This window comes from Curcuma longa, chromosome 1 (genome assembly GCF_044706935.1).
Source record: "Curcuma longa cultivar G26 ecotype Majalengka, Jawa Barat chromosome 1, ITB_CL_G26_1.1, whole genome shotgun sequence".
Lineage (NCBI taxonomy): Eukaryota > Viridiplantae > Streptophyta > Magnoliopsida > Zingiberales > Zingiberaceae > Curcuma > Curcuma longa.
In genome coordinates this window covers 21,212,684-21,234,570 of record NC_133861.1, presented here as the reverse complement: position 1 = coordinate 21,234,570, position 21,887 = coordinate 21,212,684, and the positions used below count along the sequence as shown (strand labels likewise).

The window sequence follows — 21,887 nt, the reverse complement described above, 5'->3', positions numbered from 1 at the left end:
ATTATTCATAATTTAAATATATAGAGGTAAAACATTTCTAGGGAAAATTATTAACGTTTTTTCTCTTTAGTTTTTTTAAAATCAAATTAACGACAAAAATGTCGCTGAAGTTTTTTTTTCTTCTCACACGTGAAATGTAAACAGAAGGCCCTGTCCATGGGCCGCCAGCCCATGAACCTTTTGATTTCCACAATTTGCTTAAATTGGAAATAGAGCCACCGGGAGGCAAAAGAACGGGAAGCGACGGGACTCGAAGGATTCGCAGAGATGGACGGTAAAAGAGAGGAACGGAAAGCGCCGGCGATGAAGAGGCGCCACGGCTCCACCGCCTTCTTCCTGGCGTTGGATTACGCCTTCCTCCTTATCTTCTTCTGCTTCCTCTTCTACCTCCTCCTCCAGATCTGGCCCAGATCTGCGCTCGCGTCTGCTGATTGATCTACATTTTTTGTCGATCGCCAACGTGATGCATTCTTCGGCTTCCATCGGTAAAATCCTGAAGGTCGGGATCAGAGTCAAGGATTCTATCACAATCTGATTGTAAGTTTCTGTTCGTTTAAGGTGTCAGAGCCGAATTCGTAGCTCCAGTCTGGTTTTCGGCGTGACGATTTCTTTGTTTCACGCATTTGATCCGTGATTTCCTAAATGCCACTTCTGTAATCTGCTTCCCTTACTTAAACATAGCACGTAAATTGTTGCGAGCCGTGGCTTTCCTTTTTCTCAATCGAATCGAGTATCAGTGGATTGCTCAGATTTCGTTTTCTGCGTGTTCTATGGACATATTGAGGTTCAATCTTGCTTCTAACGTTTGGCAGAAAAGATGGCTGGCCACTGTTTGATTCTGTTTCAATTGTTTTTGTAAATGACCTGTTTGAACAAATGCCTGATTGGGCTACTTCATCTTATCGAATCATCCCATTGTCTCGTCTTAACAATATTTCTTGACTGCCTGATACGTAACTCACTTGTCTTTATCGTTATGGTTAGTCTTTGTTTTCCTTCTGTTTTTCCACTGCTCCATCACACCTTTTTTACGTATCCTTTAGAATTGAAGGATCATAAAGATTGAAGATGCACACAGCTTGATTGAGAAACATATTAGATTCTTCACATACATCTTTTTTTTTTATCATTGTATCATGTTCAAATAAATTCTTTTTATCGCTGATCTCATCTTACACGCTCTCAGAAAAAAAAATACAATGTAATGATCTTAAAAATCTCAGATGAACAAGTACAATGTTAGACATGATTTCTTTGTAGAAATTCTGCCTGCCTTTATAGAGCAACTGCCCATTCCTTCCTTGCTAATTCAAATCTCTTTATTATCATCATTGATGCCCCTCCACTAGTCATCATCTTTTTTTCTACAGAACTCTTATTATCTCGATCTTCAGTGCTGCTTATCATGCCTCTCCGCTTTAGTCATCAAATCCAAAAATCTCGCCCTCTTTTTCAACTCTATCCATATTTTTTTAATCTCTCTTGTGATGATGGTTGAATTAGTTAGAGGGGTAATAGCACTTAACCTACAAATTACGATTTTTTACTTGGTTTGGAACTCTAATTTCGACTTCATAATCTATAGTAAGTCACTCACGAATACTAATTAGTTCTCTCCTTTTCAAATTCTTTTAGAGGTGTAAAAATCTCTTACGAGAATCTTCCTGTAAGAATGATAACAAGTGAAAACTTGGAAGATTAAGGCTATAAATACAACAAGAGAAAGCTCAAGAGATAAAAAGCTAAACATAAAATGTTAACCTTTGCAATGTCATTCTTTTATAGTCTCTAAGTTGTTGTTCGCTTCACTTTTCTATTCTATAGAAGACTAATTGACTAATTGCTAATAACGGATTTTTACATGGTTCAACAGTCGTCAAGCTTCTACATTAGGGTTATGACTTGTTAGACGAGTCACTTCTTGTATTCACTAAAGTTTTTTTTTAGGTAAGAAGTTTTTCTCGTTATTCTAATTTATTCAAACCCTAAAAGGCACTTTAGTTTAGAACAAAATTACTCAAACTCATGGTGCTTTGAAAAACTCTTTTAATGCGTCGTGATCAACTGTAGTTTTTCGATTTATTTCCTTAAATGGTCGTGAGATCGACCATGTGGACCGCTAAGGTGGCAGATTTTTGCAGAAGAAAAATTCCTTCAAAAAAAATTAGGCCCATTTTTTTAAAATATAAATTAAAAATTAAATTTATCAAAAATGAATAATATAATAACTATTTATTTTAATACTATATTTTAAATTTATAATACTATTAAATTACTACTCCCGAAGGACAACAATTGTCAGCTAACAAGCGGCCAGCACAATCCAACATAGTTGGAAGTGCTGTCTTTTATTAATGTTATCATGAAGCGCAGAAACTGAATCGTTCCGAAGAAGAAACGATAATATTAATTAATTTAAGTTTTTTGTATTAATTTGGGGGAGGTGCATACGTAATTGGATGCCTCAACCTTGCTGCCAACCAGACCCAACCCATCTCGTTTATATTTTGTAATGTAAGCCATTACTTTCAGAATTTCGCTCATAAATCATTAATTATTCAATATAATATTGCAAATTAAAAGAAAATTTGAGAATGAAAATAAATCTTAAATTTTCTACCAAGGAAATCCAAAATAAATTAGATGGAAATAATTAAATGAGATAAAGATTTCATGTCTAAAACGGAGTTTACAATATTTCACATAAAATTATATAATTTGTTATGGATTCATAACATGGTTGCCAAACCTCCACACAGGAAGGCACTGGTGATGATACGAAATGTCTGAATGTTCTCGACCCGTTTAAAAGGAAAAGGTTAAAATATATGATTGGGTGTGAACCCGTTAAAGTAATAATTTAATGGATATAATAAAAAAAATTGTATATTTTTATGTTTCGTCCCGAAAGCAAGCAGGCCACGTGCTATGCACCACCGCCTTCTATAAACCAACTTGCAACAGAATCAAGATCGAGAGGAAGAGGGGCAGGAGAAAAGCGATGCTCACCGGCAAATTCCGCCGCTCCGAAACCTTTCCGGCTCCACCGCCATCCGCCGCCCGCTCCTCCACCGCCAAGACCATTTTCCGCACCCGATGCGTCAGCCTCCCTGCTCGCGCCCACCCGTTCGCCGCTCACCTCGCGTACGACCTCAACTCCCTCCGATCCTGGCCCTCTTTTCCTTCTGCTTCCGTTTCTGATCTTGATCCCTCCGCCGCCCTCGCCCGGTCCATCTCCGATGGCCTCGAACGCATCCGCCTCCTCCTCATTGACCTCGCTGACGCCATCCCCGTCCCCCAGGCCCAGGCCACCCTCCTCCGCACCAACCGCTCCTGCCCTGCCCTTGCCGCCTGCCTCCTCGATGATTTCCTTCTCCTCGCCGACGTCTACGGCTCCTTCCGCCTCGTTACGACGGCCCTCCGCCACCACCTCGCCGCCGCCCAGTCCGCGCTCCGCCTCCGCGACGAGCCCCGCCTCGTTGCCTCCCTCCGTGACCAGCGGCGCGCTGGGAAGGACCTAGCTGACCTCGCCGCTTCCTCGCGCGTGGTGATCCGGCAGGCGCCACAGATCGGATCCATGGAGGCTGATGCCGATGTCGCGGAGGTGGCCATCCTCATGTGGGAGATCTCGGCGGCGGTGGCAGAGGCGTCGGCCGCTGTTTTCCTTGGCGTCAGGCAGATCGCCTCTCTGGCCGCGGCGGAGGTGGCGCCCTCGCGGTTCCCGTGGGCTGCAGGAGTGCTGATGTCGGTGCTGAGATGGAGAGCGAGGGCGAGGGCCAAGTCGATCAAAAAGAAGGAATTGCCGCAGGAAAACAGAGGCCAGGTGGCGACGGTGGCGGTGCGATCGAGGTTCCAGTGGACGGCGACCGTGCTCACGGCCGTGTTGAGGTGGAGGGCGAGGGCGAGAGCCAATTCGATCCACAAGGAGTCGCCGGAGGAGAATGGAAGCGACATTACGGCGTCGAAATCCGGATCCTCTCGGTTACCATGGGCGGCGGCGGCGCTGAGGTGGAGGGCCAGGGCCAGGGCGAAGGCGAGAGCGAAGCCCGCGGAGATGAAAACCTCGCCAGAGGAAAAGGGTAACGAGGTCGAGGCAGCGAAGGAGGAGAGGCGGAGAACATCGCTGGAGAGGCTGGGGGCGGCGGAGGAAGCCATCGCGTCGTTGGAGGGCGGCGTGGTATTAGTTTTCCGGTCTGTGGTCGACATCAGAGTCGCTCTGCTCCAGATCCTCCCTCCCGGCATCTTCCTACCTCATCAAAACATGTAAAACTCGTTCTTTTCCACTCTTTTTAGTTGAAAATTGAGAAACGAAGATAAAAAGGGTCGGCCAATAAAGAATTTCGAAATGAGATGCATACAAATAATTTTATGCAATTAATTTAATATTTTATTCAGATTTTATCTTCTTAAACTATCATCAGCCTTATTTTAAAAAATAAACTCATTTTATCCTATAATTTGAAAATTTTTATGATATAATTTATGTTCATTTAAATTTTCAAAAATATAATTAAGTACTCAATTTTTTTTTAAAAACTAATAATTGTATAGAGTACTTAATCGAATTTTTCATTGTTTGTAAAATGGAGTTAGTGCTGAATTAGTTATTTGATTTTTTTTAAGAAATATTGTTATTGAGTTAAATGTTAAATATTTGTTTAAATGTTAATCTTTTATTATTTTTTCTAAGTTTTATACGTGATGTTAAAGATGCATTTATAGTATTTTAATGTCTTTTATAATTATTTAGCTTTTGCATAGAATTTATATATATCATTATTTTTATTTTGATATTTAGTTAAGTTTTAGTTCAAGTGTAATTCTTATTAATTATATTAGAGGTTTTAAATAAGCATAAGTTGCATATTTTTCTCTAAAAAATAAATTTATATTTCTTTAAAAACTTTTTTAGGAGAGGGTTTTTAATTTGTTTTTAAAAGCTTTTTTTTTTAAAAAAAACCTCAATAGACCATTAAATGAAGGGGGGAAAACCTAGAAGGAACTACAAAGTGTCACTTTCCTCTATTAAAATACAATAGAAGAGGAATTGCAACTAAAACATGCTTGTTCCAAGAGTTGCTCCATTTTATTATTCAAGCTTAGCCGACTTTGAAAATGAAACATAAATATTTAATGATTTGCTAGTTATATTATTGCAGCATCTTTTGGATATTCATAAACACACCACTAGACGATTCCTTAAATAATAAAATTTAAATGTTACTAAAAATATATTACAATTAAAAATTTTAAAAAATTTATGATGTGAAATTGTTCGTCAAGATCTATTTGTGCAGCTGATGAAATTAACTTCTATAGCATTAATTTACACCATTTAAAATAAAAATTAAAATTAAAATTTATCCTTCAAATTTTTATTGAACAAATTAGCCTTCTACTAAAGAAGAGCCGTTGACTATGTTAAAGAGGTCAAATAGAAAGGTGCGAGGTAGGGTTTTACATGTTTCCTCTGTTTCGCTATAGGGAAAATTCTTTAGGTCGTACATGTCAATTAATGTGGTTTACGGGCGATGAAGGAGGATGTCGGCACATGGAGACCAGAGCTCCGTCCATGGGCTCCTCATCTGCGTCAACAAGGGAGACCAGAGCTCCATCCATGGGCTCCTCAGCTGCGTCAACAAGGGATCCTCCTGCAGCCACTCCAGACCGCTCTTGGGAACCTGGAGCTCCGGGAGGATCATCGGTCTGACGACCGACAATGACGACGACGACAGGATCTCGATATCTCTCGCCGGCGTCGCCGCCTCTTGCTTCGTCTCCTCCTTGGCATCCAAATTCGCCGGAGACAGTACTGAGCTCCGCCGGTAGTAGATACCTTGGTCAGAGCTGGAAACGCGAGCTGCTGTTGCTTTGGCGGCGGCGTCCTCCTCCTCCTCCTCTGTTTTCGCCGCTCTCTGCTCCAACTCCTTGAGCGATGTAGCCTTTCTATATACCTTGCACAGCACTACGTCCTCCTGCACAACGACGTCACCGGAAAATCCTTCACCGGACGGACGTAGCTACTTGAGCAGTTGACTCGACGCGATGAATTGCGTGCGTACCTTGAAATGCACGTCTCCGGCGGGAGCCTCCGGCAGTCGGTACTCGTTCATGACCCAGTCCGTCTTGGTCCCGCGCGCGGCGCGTCCCCGGTAGAACACCAGCGTCTTCTTCACCCCGAGGACGCGGCGCGACTTCGCCGCGCTCCGAATCAGGCGGTCGGACCCGGTCGCCTTCCAAAACCCGCGCGCCGTCGTCCGGTTCGGCCGGCCACGGCTCCCGCTCCGACGGTCCCTCGGCACGAAGAAGTACCACTCCCTCTCTCCTATCTTTGCCAACCCTGTCGATCGATTCAGGGATTCAAACAACTTCTTACTTTGCATTATCTGAAAAAATTTAAAAATTCTCTTCCTTCCGATCGTCGTTACCTGGGAGCTCCCAAGGATCGTGGAGGTAGATATTGAGATTTCCGATGACATCAAAGTTCTGCTTCCCGCCATGAACGACCTGGCGCAGGTAGCAATCGAGCAGCTCCTCCTCCGTGGGGTGGAATCGGAAACCTGGAAGATCCATCGCCCACTCCTTTCCTCCTCTCCAACTTCTTCCCTGTTCTTGCGGCTCTCTTCGCTAGCACAGTGCTTGTCAGTTTTTATATAAGGAATCCAAAACAAACAGAGAATCTATGGTCCACGCGGCCTCTGCGACCAAGAATGTAATGCGAATCCGACTAAATATTCCAGTCAGTCCTTATCACATGCAGCTGTTATTATTAGTTTTTCTCTGACAGAATTCGGATGAAGTTCGACTAAACCAGACAGTTTGACCAGATCAATTAGTCAAAGCGACGCCAGTATTTTGACTTTTTCAAATATTCGTAGTTCCTCGTCAACATGCAGTTACTTTTCAAGGAGCTGAGACGTGTACGCCATGATCAGGGGGCGAAAAAATATATGTATTCCGGTCTAACAAATCTCAGATACGATGACGTAAAAAAAATTTGTAGCTAGTTTGGATCGATTCTTACGAAAATAAATATGTATTAAAGGATTCATTGAATGTTACCCCATCGAAATCGCTTCGATGACTAAATCATCAGGGTGATAGGGTGCCCAAAAAATATAATCAAAAAGAAAATGCTAAAGAATAGAATATAAAAATAGAACGAAAATACATATGTATCAAAGGATTCATAGGATGTTACCCCCATCGAAATCGCTTCGATGACTAAATCATCTGGGTGACAGGGTGCCCAAAAAATATAATCAAAGAGAAAATGCTAAAGAATAGAATATAAAAATAGAACGAAAATAAATATGTATCAAAGGATTCATAGCAAGGGCGGAGGCACCCTTTGACTACCCGAGCTATAGCCCAAGGGCCGGCATCAAAAGGGAAAAAAATGAATTTATAGATGGAAAAAAAGAAAATTTAAGAAAACGAAGAAGGTAGCCTGGGATATACCGCTGGCATAACTCTGAGTTCAGGATCAACCCGAGTAGATCAACCGGGCTGGCTTCGCCATTGATTCATAGGATGTTACCCTATCAAAAATTGCTTCGACGACTAAATCATCAGAGTGACAATTTCTGGTTACTTTGGTGTGAACAATTTCTAGTGGCATGTCACATTTGTTATTTTGCTTAGGATTGAAAGAACAATTTTTCTTGTTATTATCTTTTTCACTGATTTTGCTAACATAGAATGTGAAAATTATGCTTATTCTAGATAAGCTACTTGACTGTTCAATTTGCTCCATTCACAGGATTCTCTTTTGTATATTAAGGAGCATTTGTATTTCTAAACATCTTGATTCTTGTAATGATTTCCCTGTGGAGACTTTGGGCTTGGTTAAAAAAGGATGCATGGGCAAATTGTATGTTCAATCATGCTAGATGGTGGTCTAGTCTGGGGGGTTCTTACCTAGACCCAGTGATGGAAAACTGAAGTATGTGGGAGGTGATACACGTATTGTTCGAATAAGCAAGGATACTTTGTGGGAAGAGCTTGTTCTAAAGACAACAGCCATATACAGTATACCTCATATGATCAAGTATCAACTACCTGGGGAAGACCTGGATGCGCTTATATCTGTTTCATCTGATGAAGATTTGCTAAATATGATTGATGAGTACAGTCTTATTGAATGTGGTCAGGGATCTCAGAAAATCAGGATGTTTCTATTTGCTTTAGATGATACTGATAGTGGATGCTTTAACTTGGAGAATATGGAAGGTTATTCTGAGTTCCAATTTGTTGCTGCAGTGAATGGGATGGATTTTGATTCTGGAAAATCTTCATATGGACATGGATTAGCAAACACTTCATTAAGTGATTTGAATCAGTTGCTTAATCTCAACATTGAATCTGAAATAGCTAATGCTTACAGTCTGCTGGTTTTGTTGTTGTCCCTGTAGCATCTCCCACTATATATGCTTCATCACTGCAGCAAAGCTCTTCTGCTGACTATGATAATCATTCACGTCGTTTTGAGGACCATAGATACCACTATGTTGAAGGTGAGCACTATTCTTACAATCTCATCAGTCCTGATGATATATACCAAAATTCAAATAGCAGAACCTCCATTCCTCTATCTGTGCCCTCTGATTATCAATATACAAGCAATTATACAGATATTGGCATTTCTATTCAACCAGACCAACAACCTTTCAATCAAGACATGTCACAAGATCCTTACTCTGGCATAAGTTTGCTTGATCAAGAAACTGCAAAGAGAGACAAGAGTTTAGCAGCTGATAGTTTCTCATATGAAAAAATGGATAATGAGCATACCAGCTCCCACATTCATGAATCTAGTTCAACCATGCAGCAGCATGATGTTTCCTTTTTGAGTCATATCCATGCAGGAAGTATGCATGTCGTTTCTGAAAAAGAGAATTTAACACTTCCTGTAACAAACATAGGGAAGCAATTAGATGCTAAGCCAGTATCATCAGTGAACTCTGTGAATGCTGGTCACAATCATGGCGGTTTGGCAGCTAGTAACATTGATGATGAAGCTGATATATCTGATGTAGGTTTCAATAATCCACCTTCACAGCCTTTCTGAGGTTACCAATCTGAAAGGCTTCCTAGGGAGCAGTTAGAGTTCCCGAACCGATTATCTAAATCTGATGATTCCCTTGGCTCTCAATATCTAATAAATCAGGCGTGCTTGATTGCAGCTCAAGAATCCATTGCTGAAGGAGCTGATAACATAATTGAAGGAGAGCTGGTCTCACATTCTGAGAAGTGTTTATCATCTGCAAAACCACCATGCCAAAGTAATGAAACTATCGAAGATGATTTCATGCAGTTTGAAAAAGATAAACAACTGGTCAGTACACCTAGTCGAGCTAATAAATTGGAATCTGTCTCCGTTCCACATGGATCAGAGACTGTTAAATTTTATCAGGATATCCGTAATTCAAGTAATCAGACTTATACATGACCAACATGAAATTGTCTTCAGTCCTGCTCTTCATGTAGGACCTGATCAACATGATGGTATCACTGATGAACAATGCTATAAACAAGGGAGGATGATTCAGAAACCTGAGTTTCAAATTGCACCTTCAAAGTCTGTGTCTGATAAGCCTGCTGTTCATGAGAAAGGATGTTACAGGAATCCAATATGAGCAAACACGCAGACACAGCCATAAGTATTGTTGATATAAAAGATGCACATGTTGATGGATCTTCCATTAAACCTGTGGAAGGACCTGTTCTTCCTGACAATCCCTGGGCTGAAACACCTAATGATATCACATATGTTGACTATACTGCTGGAGGTCACTCTCTGGGGGAATCTTCTGGACCTCCTGAGAGGAAAGATATTCTTATTGATATTAATGACCAATTCCCTCCAAATCTTCTCTCTGATATCTTTAGTAACGCCGAAGAGGATTTGTCAAATATAAACCCCCCTCACAAATATGATGTCGGACTGACTCTGAATATGCAAAACCATGATCCTAAGCGTTGGTCTTTCTTCAGGATTCTGGCTCAGGGTGAATTCAACCATAAAGACTATTCTTTGATGGGTCAAGATCATATTAGTTACTAACCCCAAATTGCACCATTGGACAATGATAAAGTTGATTTTGGTCAGACCATTGCCCAAATTGATTTTAGTGAGAAAATGCAAGAATCATCTAGTGCAATGGTAGAGGATATCAACATGTTGCACAAAGGTGAAGGTCCACAGGTAGAGAATCCTTTTACAAAGTTTGGAGAGACATTAAGAACTTGTATTTCAGAAAATGAGGTGTTCATCTTATCTGGTCAACAATAAATTCCTTGTATGTGTTTTTCTTTTATCTTTTCAGACTCTTTTATGAATGCATTGGTATTATAATTCTTTTGTGGTTCTATTCTTTGATCGTAGGAATTAAGATATGAAGGTGGGGTAGCATCTGAGCCAGATTTAGATGTTTCTGCTTATGATCTGGACCTTATTAATGTGCAGGTATTATTTTAATCTTACTATTGTATTTGTGAAAACAGATAGTATTTGTCTTATAATCATATGCCAAAGTGGTCTTGCGGGAATGATCAAAATGACCAGATCTCCATCTTAGATAATATGTCTGATTGCTTCATTTTGGCTCCAAGGAAGGCTATATCACAGATGGGAGCAAGTTGTAATTCAGAGTTGAATGAAATCAACTTGGAATTAATAAATTGGTTTAGGAACATACATTTCTTTAGTTGTCTCATTCTATTCATATAGTTAGGAACCACCTTTTGTTGCACTCTCATCATTTTCCATTTCACTTGACCATTTTAGAATACAATTGCTAAAAGTTGCACATTATCAGATAATTAAAAATGAGGACCTTGAAGAACTACCCAGTGATTCAATTAAACGACCAACTTGTTTTATCTTGATGAGGTGCAGTAAAATATGTTGGTTGTCAGGTATTTGATAAATTTTAGTTGAATATTGTCACACCTTGCATGAGCTAGGTTTGTTATGAAGCTAGCTTCACTCGTCGTGCATGAATTGCAATAGTATTAGTGTAAAATATAGATGAAAGCTAACTAAACTAACTAAATGTATGCCTTTGAAGAAACTTCATTAGTGCTATGCAAACATCTAGGCAAATGTAGTAGGCCATAACACTCCATTGAATGGGATCTAAAGGAGAGATTATGGATGGAAAGAAGATGAAAGTTTGCTGAAAGAATTTGTGCAACAATGGATGAAGATTACAACACAAGGTGGATCCAAAGTTGAGAATGTAGTTGGGTTTGCAACAATGGATGAAGATTACAGTGGCAAAACTTATGAACCGTGAATTATGAAATCAAGCAGAGATGTGGGATGTTTGAAAATGTTGTCGTCAAACCATTTTCCACATTCAATAATACAACTACGTACAATAATCTCAAAACGAAGATGAATACAAGAATCGGAAACCTCACAACCAGCGGACTGATCCAGAGCCGTTTCGCCTTCCTCCGCCGGCGGCGGAGCACTCGGAAGCAGCAAAGGAAGAGCCCGCGTTGCTCTTCTCCTTGCTGCTCCCCACTGCCGCCGACCGGGAGCTACTCCCTCGGCTCCCGGAGAAGTGCGCCAGAACCGACTTCCTCGCAGACTCAGCCTTTTTCGAGAGCCGCCTCTTGGCGAGCACCACGGCGACGGCCGGGTCCTCCGTCACCACCGCCACCGGTTCGGAGCACTCCACCATCTTCCTCTCGAGCCGCTCGTTCCGCCTGGCCGAGTAGAGGTCGTAGAGCCGCCCCCTCTCGAACAGAGGACTCTTGCTGCCGACCGTGGGAGCGACGGAGTCGTCGCCGCCGGTTGCGGAGCCTCCTCTGGCAGCCGTCGACCGACGGGAGACGGAGAGGGCGGGGGAGGAGCGATTCAGGGGCTTCCGCTTCCTGGAGGTCCCTGTGACGCGAGGAGTCAGGGAAATCTGCGACAAGATCGACGGGGATGGCGGAGGGAAGCGGGTGCGGAGGCGGCGGGGAGAGATCGGGAGCGGCGGCCGCCGATCCATTCGGTAAATTCTTCCTATGTGCCATTTTCTTAACAATTAGGAAGCTATTAAATAAGAACGAAGTGATAAGGATGAAGAATTATGGAGTCGCATGCATGTTTGCTTCATCATCCGGATAAGTCAAAATGCAATGTCAACGCGTGCATAGATAGATTACATTTGACCATTTCGTTTATGCGTGGATGGATTATCTCTGATCATTTTAATTTTATGTAATGTAAAATTATTATTTTAATTATTTTAGACGTATAATAATGAATAAATATAAGAGAGTTAATTGGGCATTTTTCTGCGCCGCCTCTAATCGGACACTAAACCCTGCCTGCTAAAACCCTTCCCCTGCGAGTGTGTCGGTGCCAATGTCGCCGCGATTTCGCCGGCTGTTTCCGCTGCGCTTGCTCGTGCGCGCCCGATTATTCCCTTCTCAGGCCCCTCAAAGCCATCCCGATCCCTTCTGCCTCTTCTCCTCCCCTTCCCCGCACGCTCCCTCTGTCCCTTCTCCGTGCAGCCTCGTCCGCGCGCTCTCTTCTCAGGTTCCCGGACGTTCCGCCACCGGCAGAAGGAGCCGAACCCCTGGCGTTCCAGGCGTCGAGGCTTCAGCAGTTTCCCACCTCATTGCGTCGATCGCAGGCGGCGCGGATGATTTGGAATCGCAATTGCGCCTGCTGAATCTGACCCCTTCCCACGCCCTGGTTCTGGAGGTTCTCCGCGCGTCGAACGATCGTGCTGTCTCGGCGTTGCGCTTCTTCCGCTGGGTTTTGGATTCTCACCCTGACTTCCGTCCTAATTCTGAGGCTTATAATCAGATGGTATGCAATCTCGGTCTCGTTGATGATTACGACAGCATGCATTGCATGTTAGTCCAGCTCTCCGTCCATGGGGCATTCTCTAACGGAAGAGGCTTTCTCCTTCCTGTCGCGTCGAGGCACTGCTGGTGTTAAAGATTCTGTCAAAAGAATCGCAGAGCTGCTAAATAAAGTTGGGGGATCTTGTCGAGGGACGGGAACCTTTTCCTTGATTAAGTTACTCTGTTCCATGAATGCCTTTGATATGGCTATTTTCGTTATGTCGGAGACAGCCAGGAGGACTAGTTATTACAATGTGCTCATTGCTGCAAAATGCAGGAGACGTGATTTTGAAGGTGCTCGAGGTTTGTTTGACGAAATGCGCAGGACAGGTTGTGATCCTACTACTAAGTCTTACAATTATTTGCTTGGAAGTCTTTTCAAGAGCAGGCAGATTTGTTGAAGCATGTGATTTGCTCGAAGCAATGGAAAAATCGGGATACCTTCCAGACTTGGGGACTTTTGAGGTAGTTCTTATTCATGCATGTAAGGCGAAAAGAATGAGGTTTGCTGTCAAATTCCTTGATCGGATGTTGTCTGAAGGATTTAAGCCAAGCCTTGCTATTGATGCAGCATTTATAAAAGGATTTTTTGGATCAGGGTGTGCAGAAGATGCTTACCAATATGTAGTCAATATGAGCACAAAAGTTAAATACTCAACTAACGCAAATTACAGCTTACTTGCAAAGCTTTATTGCACGTCAGGGAGGGTAGAAGAGGCTGGTAGAATTCTGCTTGAGTTGATGGACAAGGGCTTAAACCCCAACTTTCCTGTCTATATGAGAGTAAAGAAGGATCTCCTCAAGTTGTCTAGGGAAGATTTGGCATCAAAACTAAAAGACAAATTCAACTTTCTTACACATGTTAGATGACCCTAGCAATTAGAACTGATCAATGATTTAGTCAACTATGTGAGGGTAAGGATTATCCTTACGGAGTAGTTATCTTATAGTAAGCGTTCTTCTATGAATGTACACAGGGAACATATTTGGACAATTGACTTGACCACTGCCACTCATTCTAAGCAACAGGTTTACTTTCTATTGATCATTATACAAATTTTTGCCTGTTTTATTCATAGAAAATCAGTTATCTGCACACTGAAGTGACTGATCATAGAGAAATTAGTTATTAGTACATTGAAATTACTGATTGATTCTATTGTCTTTTGTTATTCAATTTATCCTGTATTGTATAAAGTGTCTTCGAATTTTCTAGAAGTCTTGGCAAACAGTCTATTAGATAGTATGCACCACTTGAATCATCCAAGTTGTCTTCCTTATATTATTACAAGGGATCTTTTGAGTTGCATGGGTACTTCAAGAGTGCTCTAAGAGCCTTTTAGGAATGACCATACCTAAGATAATTAGACAAGTTTATCCCACCATTCATCTCTAATTAATTTAAACATGTAAAAAAAATTCAATGCTAAATATTTGTTTCACATCTATTTTTAGCGTTTAAATTTTGTGTTCTAAAAAAATAAAAATAGAACATTTGCCTAAACAAACAAGGGCTTAGTGTGTGTTTGAGTCTAAAAATTAGTAGATATGGATAAACTGGTAATTGGTTAATGAAGGAATAATAATCCTGCAGTATTCACCATTTGATAGTAATCAAAATCCCCTGATACGTGAATCCATCCCTGTAAAGAGGAGCTCTAGAAATAGTCAAATTGTAATTAGAGATGAACAATTATGAATCAATCTTGCTAACTTAGTGGGTGTCAAAGTCAGGAAATCAGTACATATGGATAAACTGTGATGAAGCGATAAGGATCCTATGGAATTTGTATTTCTATAGTAATCAAATTTCCCTATTATGTGAATCCATCCCTGTAAAGAGAAGCTCTACCTTATCGAAAGATTTTGAAGCTACTGATTTTTCTTGTTTTATTCTTTTCTTTTCAGTTTCATCTACTCAGCTTGTCTATATTTAAGATATTGATGTAAATGCTGTAGATAGATCAACACTTAGTTTCAAGGTGTTTATTGTCCATTTTCCTTTTCTGCTCCACAAGTTACTCTACCTAAGCTAAATCTGTGCATTTTCTTCAGTGGCTATAATGTTTATTCTAAAATAGGTTGGGCCACTATTTTATGCATCCAAACATAATCCGTGGTGTTTGCAATCAGTGGCTAGACATACGCTTTGCCCATGTCAATATCAACTTTTTTTCTAAACTAAACACTCCAAAATGCTGATATGAACTCGTCAAAACTAAATATTGGAAGTTGACTCAATTGAGTTCTGGCTGATGTCTAGGTGTGTTTAGATCTATGATCTTAATGAATCATAGTCTTGCAAGAACTTGTTCTCCTCTTGCTGGACCATTATGAATTTTGAAGGGTTTTTATTTTTATTTTTTGTGATTTGATATATATTGATCTATTGAAGAAATATTTGAACCTCTTTATGTCTTGACAGGTATGATAAAGTTGCAATGTCATTTATACTAAAGGCGAGCATTCTCTTCTTATACAATCTTCAAGTGATGCTACTCGAGAGGTGGAGGTGGTTAGTCTAATATAAATTTGATCCATCCCTGAATGAACTGGAACTTTTCTTCAACTAAAGATGTCACATATCTGTTTAATTTCAGAACTGACAGTGTTTCCCAAACTGAGTTTTAGCACACAATAAGCTTACCTAATCGTGTGTGTTCCTGTGAAGCTAATGACACGATTAGTTCACATGATTCACATGAAGTACATGAGGCTTGTCTACATTTCATGTACAACATGTACAGCTATGGAATGTGCCAATCCCTTTGACAACTCACTTCACTAGCCTCCATTTGCACCATGTTGACCGTGCACTTCCTATATTGAAACCCTCAACAAAACAATTACCTATTGTCAGCACTCTGTCCTTGTTTCACTGGGAAGAATATCTGATTGATTGCACTTTTTCTTGGACCTTCAACACCATAACCATTGAGAGATATTTCCAAGATATCATTTTGATGAATCCTGTGCAATCTTTATTGCATTAGATGTTCTTCTGAGATATGAATTTCCAAAATTTTCAGAAAATAAATTCAGCAGGATAGTAGAACCTGCCAAGTGAAGATATTCTTTGGACTGGGGGGCTGGTATTAAATGGCACTGTGGTTCTGAAAGAGTTGAGGATCCTGTATCTCAGGTATAATAGCATCCAATTTCAACCACATTCTAGGAGATGATTGTTTGGGGATGGAATCCAGATGGCATAGTCATGATTAGGTCAGCCTACAATGCACTTATGAGTGCTGTGGCTGTTTGAGGATGGAGTTCAGATGGCGTATTCACGGTTAGGCAGCCTACAATGTGCTCATGGGAGCTGTGGCTATTCGCTAAAATACTCTAAACCTTTGGTCTTCTTTTGCTCTCAAAAAGACCAAACTTTTCACCTGGCTTTTGTTGCAGGACTGGATAATACGAGACTTCTAAAAAAAGGCATAGAAATGAGTGATACAAACTGCACATACTCCTGCATCAATGAAGAGACTATAGTTCACATATTTCAGAAATGTATCCATACCAAGGATGGATGGTATTGCATTGCCTCTAGCACTGGAATCATTCTAGAGGAATACATTCTATCCTTCTCAAGCAACAGGAAAACACACACCGGAGCCTCACTTCATACTAGCTGTTAGGCATGGGCTTGGTGTATATGGCAACATGATTTTCAGGCAAGCTTCCTGGCAAAGCCATTCACTTTATGTGGCTTCAGAGGTGCAAACTATGGCTAGCAAGGATCAAGGGGAGAAAGAAGCTAAAGGTTTAATGGTACCGAATCAAATTGGAGCCCAAATAAGAAATTGCACATATAGGGACCCACTGTACTGTTCAGCTCCCTAAGCTTGATACTCTGCAACAGGACTGCTCTGAGGCATGGTTTGATCCATCTGCTAACATTCTCGTCATTCAGTAATAATTTTCCATGACAGTTTTAATTCATATGGCATGTCACTATGATCAGTTTTGAATTTTCTATGGTAGTTTTAATTCCTTGTCATTTCTATGGCATGTTAATTTTGGATGGCAGCCGTAAATTTGACTCCTAGGCTTATTTCTTTTAGCCACTTATTGCTGCTCTATATACTACCAATGCTATTAGAGCGGCTTGTCTTGTATCTCCATTTGCATCTTTTTTTATTAACATTAGTTGCACTTGATTTTTTGCTTACAGCAATCAAGTTTCTTTTCACTGATTAATCTAATTGTATCCTTCAAAAACAGTGGAAAAAGAACCTCTGCTGCTACAGTTGCATCACAGGCAATCACTTTGAAGAATCATCCATGCAAGGCTAAGGTTGGAGGAGGAGCAGTTATAATCATCAATCAGCCGACTAGGATTGCAAGAGAACCAGCCAATTTCAGCAACAGTCACATTCCCATTTTTCCTTTTTCCAGCCAAATTATGTAGATTCGCACAAGAAGACACAAGAAGTTGTTCATCAGCCAGCTGCACCTTTGCCTCACCCACCAGACAAAATCCACGCTGAATTTGGATGGTCTCTGTGGATTCCTAACCTTGCACAACTCTTCTTGTTTTTCTTTGCCACAAGTCTTATAAATAGCGGCCAGCTATTTGGACAGCAAAGGTATATCAATGACCCTCCAGTTGCCAACACTCGTCCATTCTTGCCATCGCACAATAGGTGGAGCAGGGATGCCCAACTCGGCATGCAACCATTTGATTTCTATTGGCTGTGGCTCGAGGAGAGAAAACTTATCTTGGTTCTACAATTAAATCGATCCAGAAAACGGTGCCAGTCGTCAATTTCCAGTATCATTATGAGAATGAGAAGCGTTTCATTATGAAAGAATAGTGTCATTGCACATCTTGCAACTCATGGGAGCCTTCCTGATACTCTTATTTCGAGTTGTTAGAAGTTGATTTTTTGGAAGCAAGGACAATTCTTGTTTTTGATCATAGGGTTAAGAAAATATTTAAATTTGTAATTTTTATGTAATACCCATCTGGACTGTTAGTGATAACAGACAAATTTAAGTTATAATGACTGTCTTGATTTGGACTCAAGATCTACTATTCTCAAAACCTTTCTTATCTTTCATAATCCGACTCTATGATTGATGTTTTATTCAAATATGAGCCAATGATTGGCCTTGTTCTTCCATCAGAAAAAGAAATATTTAATATCTTCTGGTATCCAAAAACAATTAACAGCCAAACTTCAATTTTCTTACCCTTACCCTACGTGGCATTTATTACATATATAGTTTGTTTTTTTGGGGTCAATTCCAACTTCTTAGAAGGCTCCACCTCAGCAGTCCACGTCAGGATGGCCCCACGCGCACCCCTGCTCTTTATTGCCATATTAAAAATATATATATATATATATATATATGCATTTAAAATTAATGCTGAGGCAATTATTTTGTACGACTTTTGGCGACATCGACTCAGTCACTCTGTTCTGGACAACCGAGTCATGGCGGAGTAGCACTCCTGCCGCCTGAGGCTTGTAGTGAGCAGCCAGCCAATAAGAACAAGAATCCAATTCCAGCCTTGCATGGGCCCCTTCCTCATGTGGCCCCCAAAAGGCCGATGGCCGTGGGCCAGCAAAAAAAAATCTCAAAGTCGAAAATAATAAAATAACACTCTTTATTTTTATTAACATCAAGAAGATATTATATCTTGAAAAAGTTATCTATATAATATTTTCTTATACTTTTTTATCTGTTTTTTATTATTATTTCAGCATATACAATTGGTTATTTTAGCATATTTTTAAAAATAATTTTGATTATATTTGAGTAATTTTAATCTGGTTGGTATAAATATATCTTATGTAAAATAATTTTATTTTATATTATAACAATTATAATTATATATAATATTATTGAAATAAAATTATTTTTAAAATGAAAAAGAGGATGAGCCGCTCTTTAAAAAAAAAGATTCTTTTTACTGTAATAAAATAAAGCAGATCTGAATTGTTAGGTATTTTCAATCAAATTATATGCTTTTCCTTTTTCTTTTTAAATTAAAGAAAGCAAATTTAATTATTTCGGAATAATTGTCTCGATTCAGAATTTGTTTGATTTATTAATGATATTTTTATCAAAATATTTGAAAAAAGGGTGGAAATTGGATGTCGCTTGGTTCAATAAATGAAAATCAATATATAAATATATTTAAAAAATGGTGTATTAAAGAGATACATTGCATATTAAATATGTCGTAGATGACATGAATGGATACAGAGGCATCGGACAATTGCCCATATTGAATTTAATTCATCCGTAGGCTCAATAATTACATGTTCGTGTCCTTAAAATTAAATAGCTAGAAGCCATTCAAATGGCTCTCAATTTACTGAAATATAATCCCTAACAACTACAAGTCATTCAAATTTCAAGGATATTTTGGTCATTCATCAATAAAATTATAAAAATTAAAATTAAATTTTTTCTACTAATACCGTCACCCAACTCTTAAAATAGAACAATGACAAGAAGAATTTAATTGTAAAAAAATCACTTTGAATATTATTTTAAAAAAAATGATAAATCTCAGTCAGTCTCTGACTCAATCCCTGAGGGTGGCCGGCCCGGTCCTACGGAAATTTTCCACCGACCACCAGGGTAAATCGGGAAGCGCATACGGCGGCCAATCTAGATGCCCAGCATCCTTTGATTGCGTTTTCCATTTGGAAAAAAATTCTTGCAAATACGTCGTAGTTGGAGATCGAACCGTGGATCCCTGGTCACAATCCGGATATCTTACCGTTGCACCATTGCCCCAATCCTTGGGGTCACCATTTGGAAGAAAAAAATACTTTGAATATTATTAGTACAATTGTTTAGTGTATTTGATAGCAAAAATTTTAAATTACATTAGTATTTTATTTATTAATGTATTTGTCAAATATATAGGTGCAAAATAATTGATAGATTATTGTAGATATAGTGGTTGAAATGTAAGTTAAGTTTGACTTAATATTCAATAATGGGTGAAGATCTTAATAAGTGGAGATGCTCTTTTGCAAAAAAGGTGGATCCGTCACCTTAACGGCCCCACACAGTCGGCCTCACGACCATCTGTGAGGAGGTAAATCGAGAAAGTGCAGTTGGTTACGACGGATAAATGGAGATGCTCAAGTACGAAGAAGATGGTGCGATCTATTCTTAAACAAAAGTAAAGTTTATATCTCAAAAAACTAGAACTTCAAGATAAAAACCTTAAGCCTAAAAAATTTAAAAGTAAACACAAATACCTTTCAAAAATCCAATATTGAGAGGCTAAAGGAGAGGAGGGGGACTCGTTTTCTTCAACAAAAAAAATGAAATCTATCATCCCAGTGGTTCTACATGATTAATCTCACGACCATCTGTAAGGAGGTAAATCGAGAAGTTGTAATTGAGCCACGACGGAGGAGAGCATTGCCTTGGCTTCATCGAAATTCGATCCTAATCCTACTTCAGCAACTCTGTTCCGTAGTAACAAACTCAACTATGTCCCGAAGGCAAAATAAATTTAATTGTCAAGAATAATAGGATTCGAACCCAGACTCTTCTCATTTCTACAAATCAGGTCAAAAGATTACAAGTGGTGGATCATATTGATTTTTATCCTTTAAAAAAAAATAAATAGACAAATGGAAAAATGCCAAAAAAGAAGAGAGAGATAATCACAAACATACTAATTTATGCACAAACAATTATAGAAATAATAATAATAATAAAACCCTGCAGTCTTGGTGTTGTGTGCTCCCATTCAGGGTTTTGTCGTGGTCAAGGAGGTGGAGGTGGTGGCCTATAATTTTAGACTGATCAGCTGTAACGGGCTACTAATATCATCCATCTCGTGAGGAACCAAACCTAAGGGAGGTGCCACAGTAACTACCTTTCTTTCTCTTTTATGCCCAGTTTACTTGGAGGTGCGGAAAGAGAAACTGCGGAAAAGTTTCCCTTGCATGCATGCATCCTTCGTTTACCTGTCAAAATTTTTAGGATGGAAAGGAAATTTGATCCATCAGCGGATCATTTTTTCCTCAAAACTTGTCCCCCCGAAATCGGGCGGAACACGACGGACGGACGAAAAATAAAAATAAAAAATCTCTCCGCTCGCGAAACCCACCCGATTCTTCTCCTCCTCACCCGATTCTTCTCCTCATCTGCCGCCGGCGCACCCGATTCTTCTTCTCCTCTGCCGCCGGCGTGTCGCAGAAGGTGTAGAGCAGGGCGTCCCCGACTCGCATAAGGTCCTCTTCTCCAGTAAGCACCACCGCCATTAACCCTTCTCCTCCCTCGTTCTCTTCCCTCTGCTTTTCCTCTTCTTTTTGGTTATTCTTCATCAAATTCAGGCCTCGTCCCTCAGGTTTCCTCTTCCGATCTTCGTCAAGATCTGAATTTCATTTTCAAAGATTCAATCTTTCTCCCCTTAAAAATCTGAAAAACGATTTTTTTTCTTTCCTTCGCCCCACTACCAGACCCCGACGCCGGCAATCTCCTCGAATGGGTATACGATACGATCTTTAACGGGTACTTTATGGAATCGCACTCATTTTTTTTTAAACCAAATCGTGTTCTTTTATCAGGCGTGGAAGCTTTATGAAAAGGGGAAGAGCCTGAACCTGTTGGATCGGGCCCTGTCGCCGGCGATCACCGCCGCCGACGCGGAGCAGGTGGCGATGTGCGTGCAGCTGGGGCTCCTCTGCACGCAGACCGACCCGAAGCATCGCCCCGACATGAAGAGCGTCCTCGTCGCACTGTCGCAAAAGCCAGCGACGACGGCGTTGGAGGAGCCGATGAGGCCCGGGATTCCTGGTGGATGGTGGCGGCGACGAGGTCCCTGCGGAACGCGAGTCCTCCATTTACTCTGCAAAGTTTTTTTTCCCTAGCTTTATTTTCGGCCACCTCTCCCTTCACATCACAATTTATTCTCTTGGGCGTCGGAAGTAAAAGCATTTGTCCCTGCCCAGCCCTAACCCCACTCTCTCTCCCAGCTGTCACCAGCTTCCTCCTCCTCTACTCCTCCAATGCCCTTGCCAGCCCATCCTCCGCTTTCCCTCCCGTTTTCC

At 40.5% G+C, this 21,887-nt stretch overlaps 2 protein-coding genes and 2 pseudogenes across 2 annotated transcripts; 2 read left to right on the top strand and 2 right to left on the bottom strand.

The window, feature by feature from the left end:
- Positions 1-5,522: 5,522 nt before the first annotated feature.
- LOC141845672 (NAC domain-containing protein 22-like) lies at positions 5,523-6,573 on the bottom strand. Its single transcript, XM_074733728.1, has 3 exons — positions 6,429-6,573; positions 6,063-6,340; positions 5,523-5,975 (listed from the first exon to the last, which is right to left on the bottom strand). Exons 1-3 carry the CDS (start codon positions 6,571-6,573, stop codon positions 5,523-5,525), a joined length of 876 nt encoding a protein of 291 aa, XP_074589829.1.
- Positions 6,574-6,890: 317 nt separating this feature from the next.
- Positions 6,891-11,300, top strand: LOC141826072 (RAF-like serine/threonine-protein kinase 20; annotated as a pseudogene).
- A 29-nt stretch (positions 11,301-11,329) lies between these two features.
- On the bottom strand, positions 11,330-12,027 carry LOC141846453 (uncharacterized). The gene has a single exon (XM_074734502.1). It carries the CDS (start codon positions 12,003-12,005, stop codon positions 11,424-11,426), a length of 582 nt encoding a protein of 193 aa, XP_074590603.1. The 5' UTR covers positions 12,006-12,027; the 3' UTR covers positions 11,330-11,423.
- Positions 12,028-12,364: 337 nt separating this feature from the next.
- Positions 12,365-21,707, top strand: LOC141826062 (uncharacterized; annotated as a pseudogene).
- The last annotated feature ends 180 nt before the right edge of the window (positions 21,708-21,887 follow it).

Excerpts from the sequence above, each read along its gene's own strand:
- LOC141845672 (XM_074733728.1), bottom strand. The coding sequence starts at position 6,573 with ATGGATCTTCCAGGTTTCCGATTCCACCCCACGGAGGAGGAGCTGCTC. Across the intron at positions 6,341-6,428 it reads CGATCCTTGGGAGCTCCCAG|GGTTGGCAAAGATAGGAGAG; the intron begins GTAACGACGATC and ends ATCGATCGACAG. Across the intron at positions 5,976-6,062 it reads CCGGAGACGTGCATTTCAAG|GAGGACGTAGTGCTGTGCAA; the intron begins GTACGCACGCAA and ends GTCGTTGTGCAG.
- LOC141846453 (XM_074734502.1), bottom strand. The coding sequence starts at position 12,005 with ATGGATCGGCGGCCGCCGCTCCCGATCTCTCCCCGCCGCCTCCGCACC.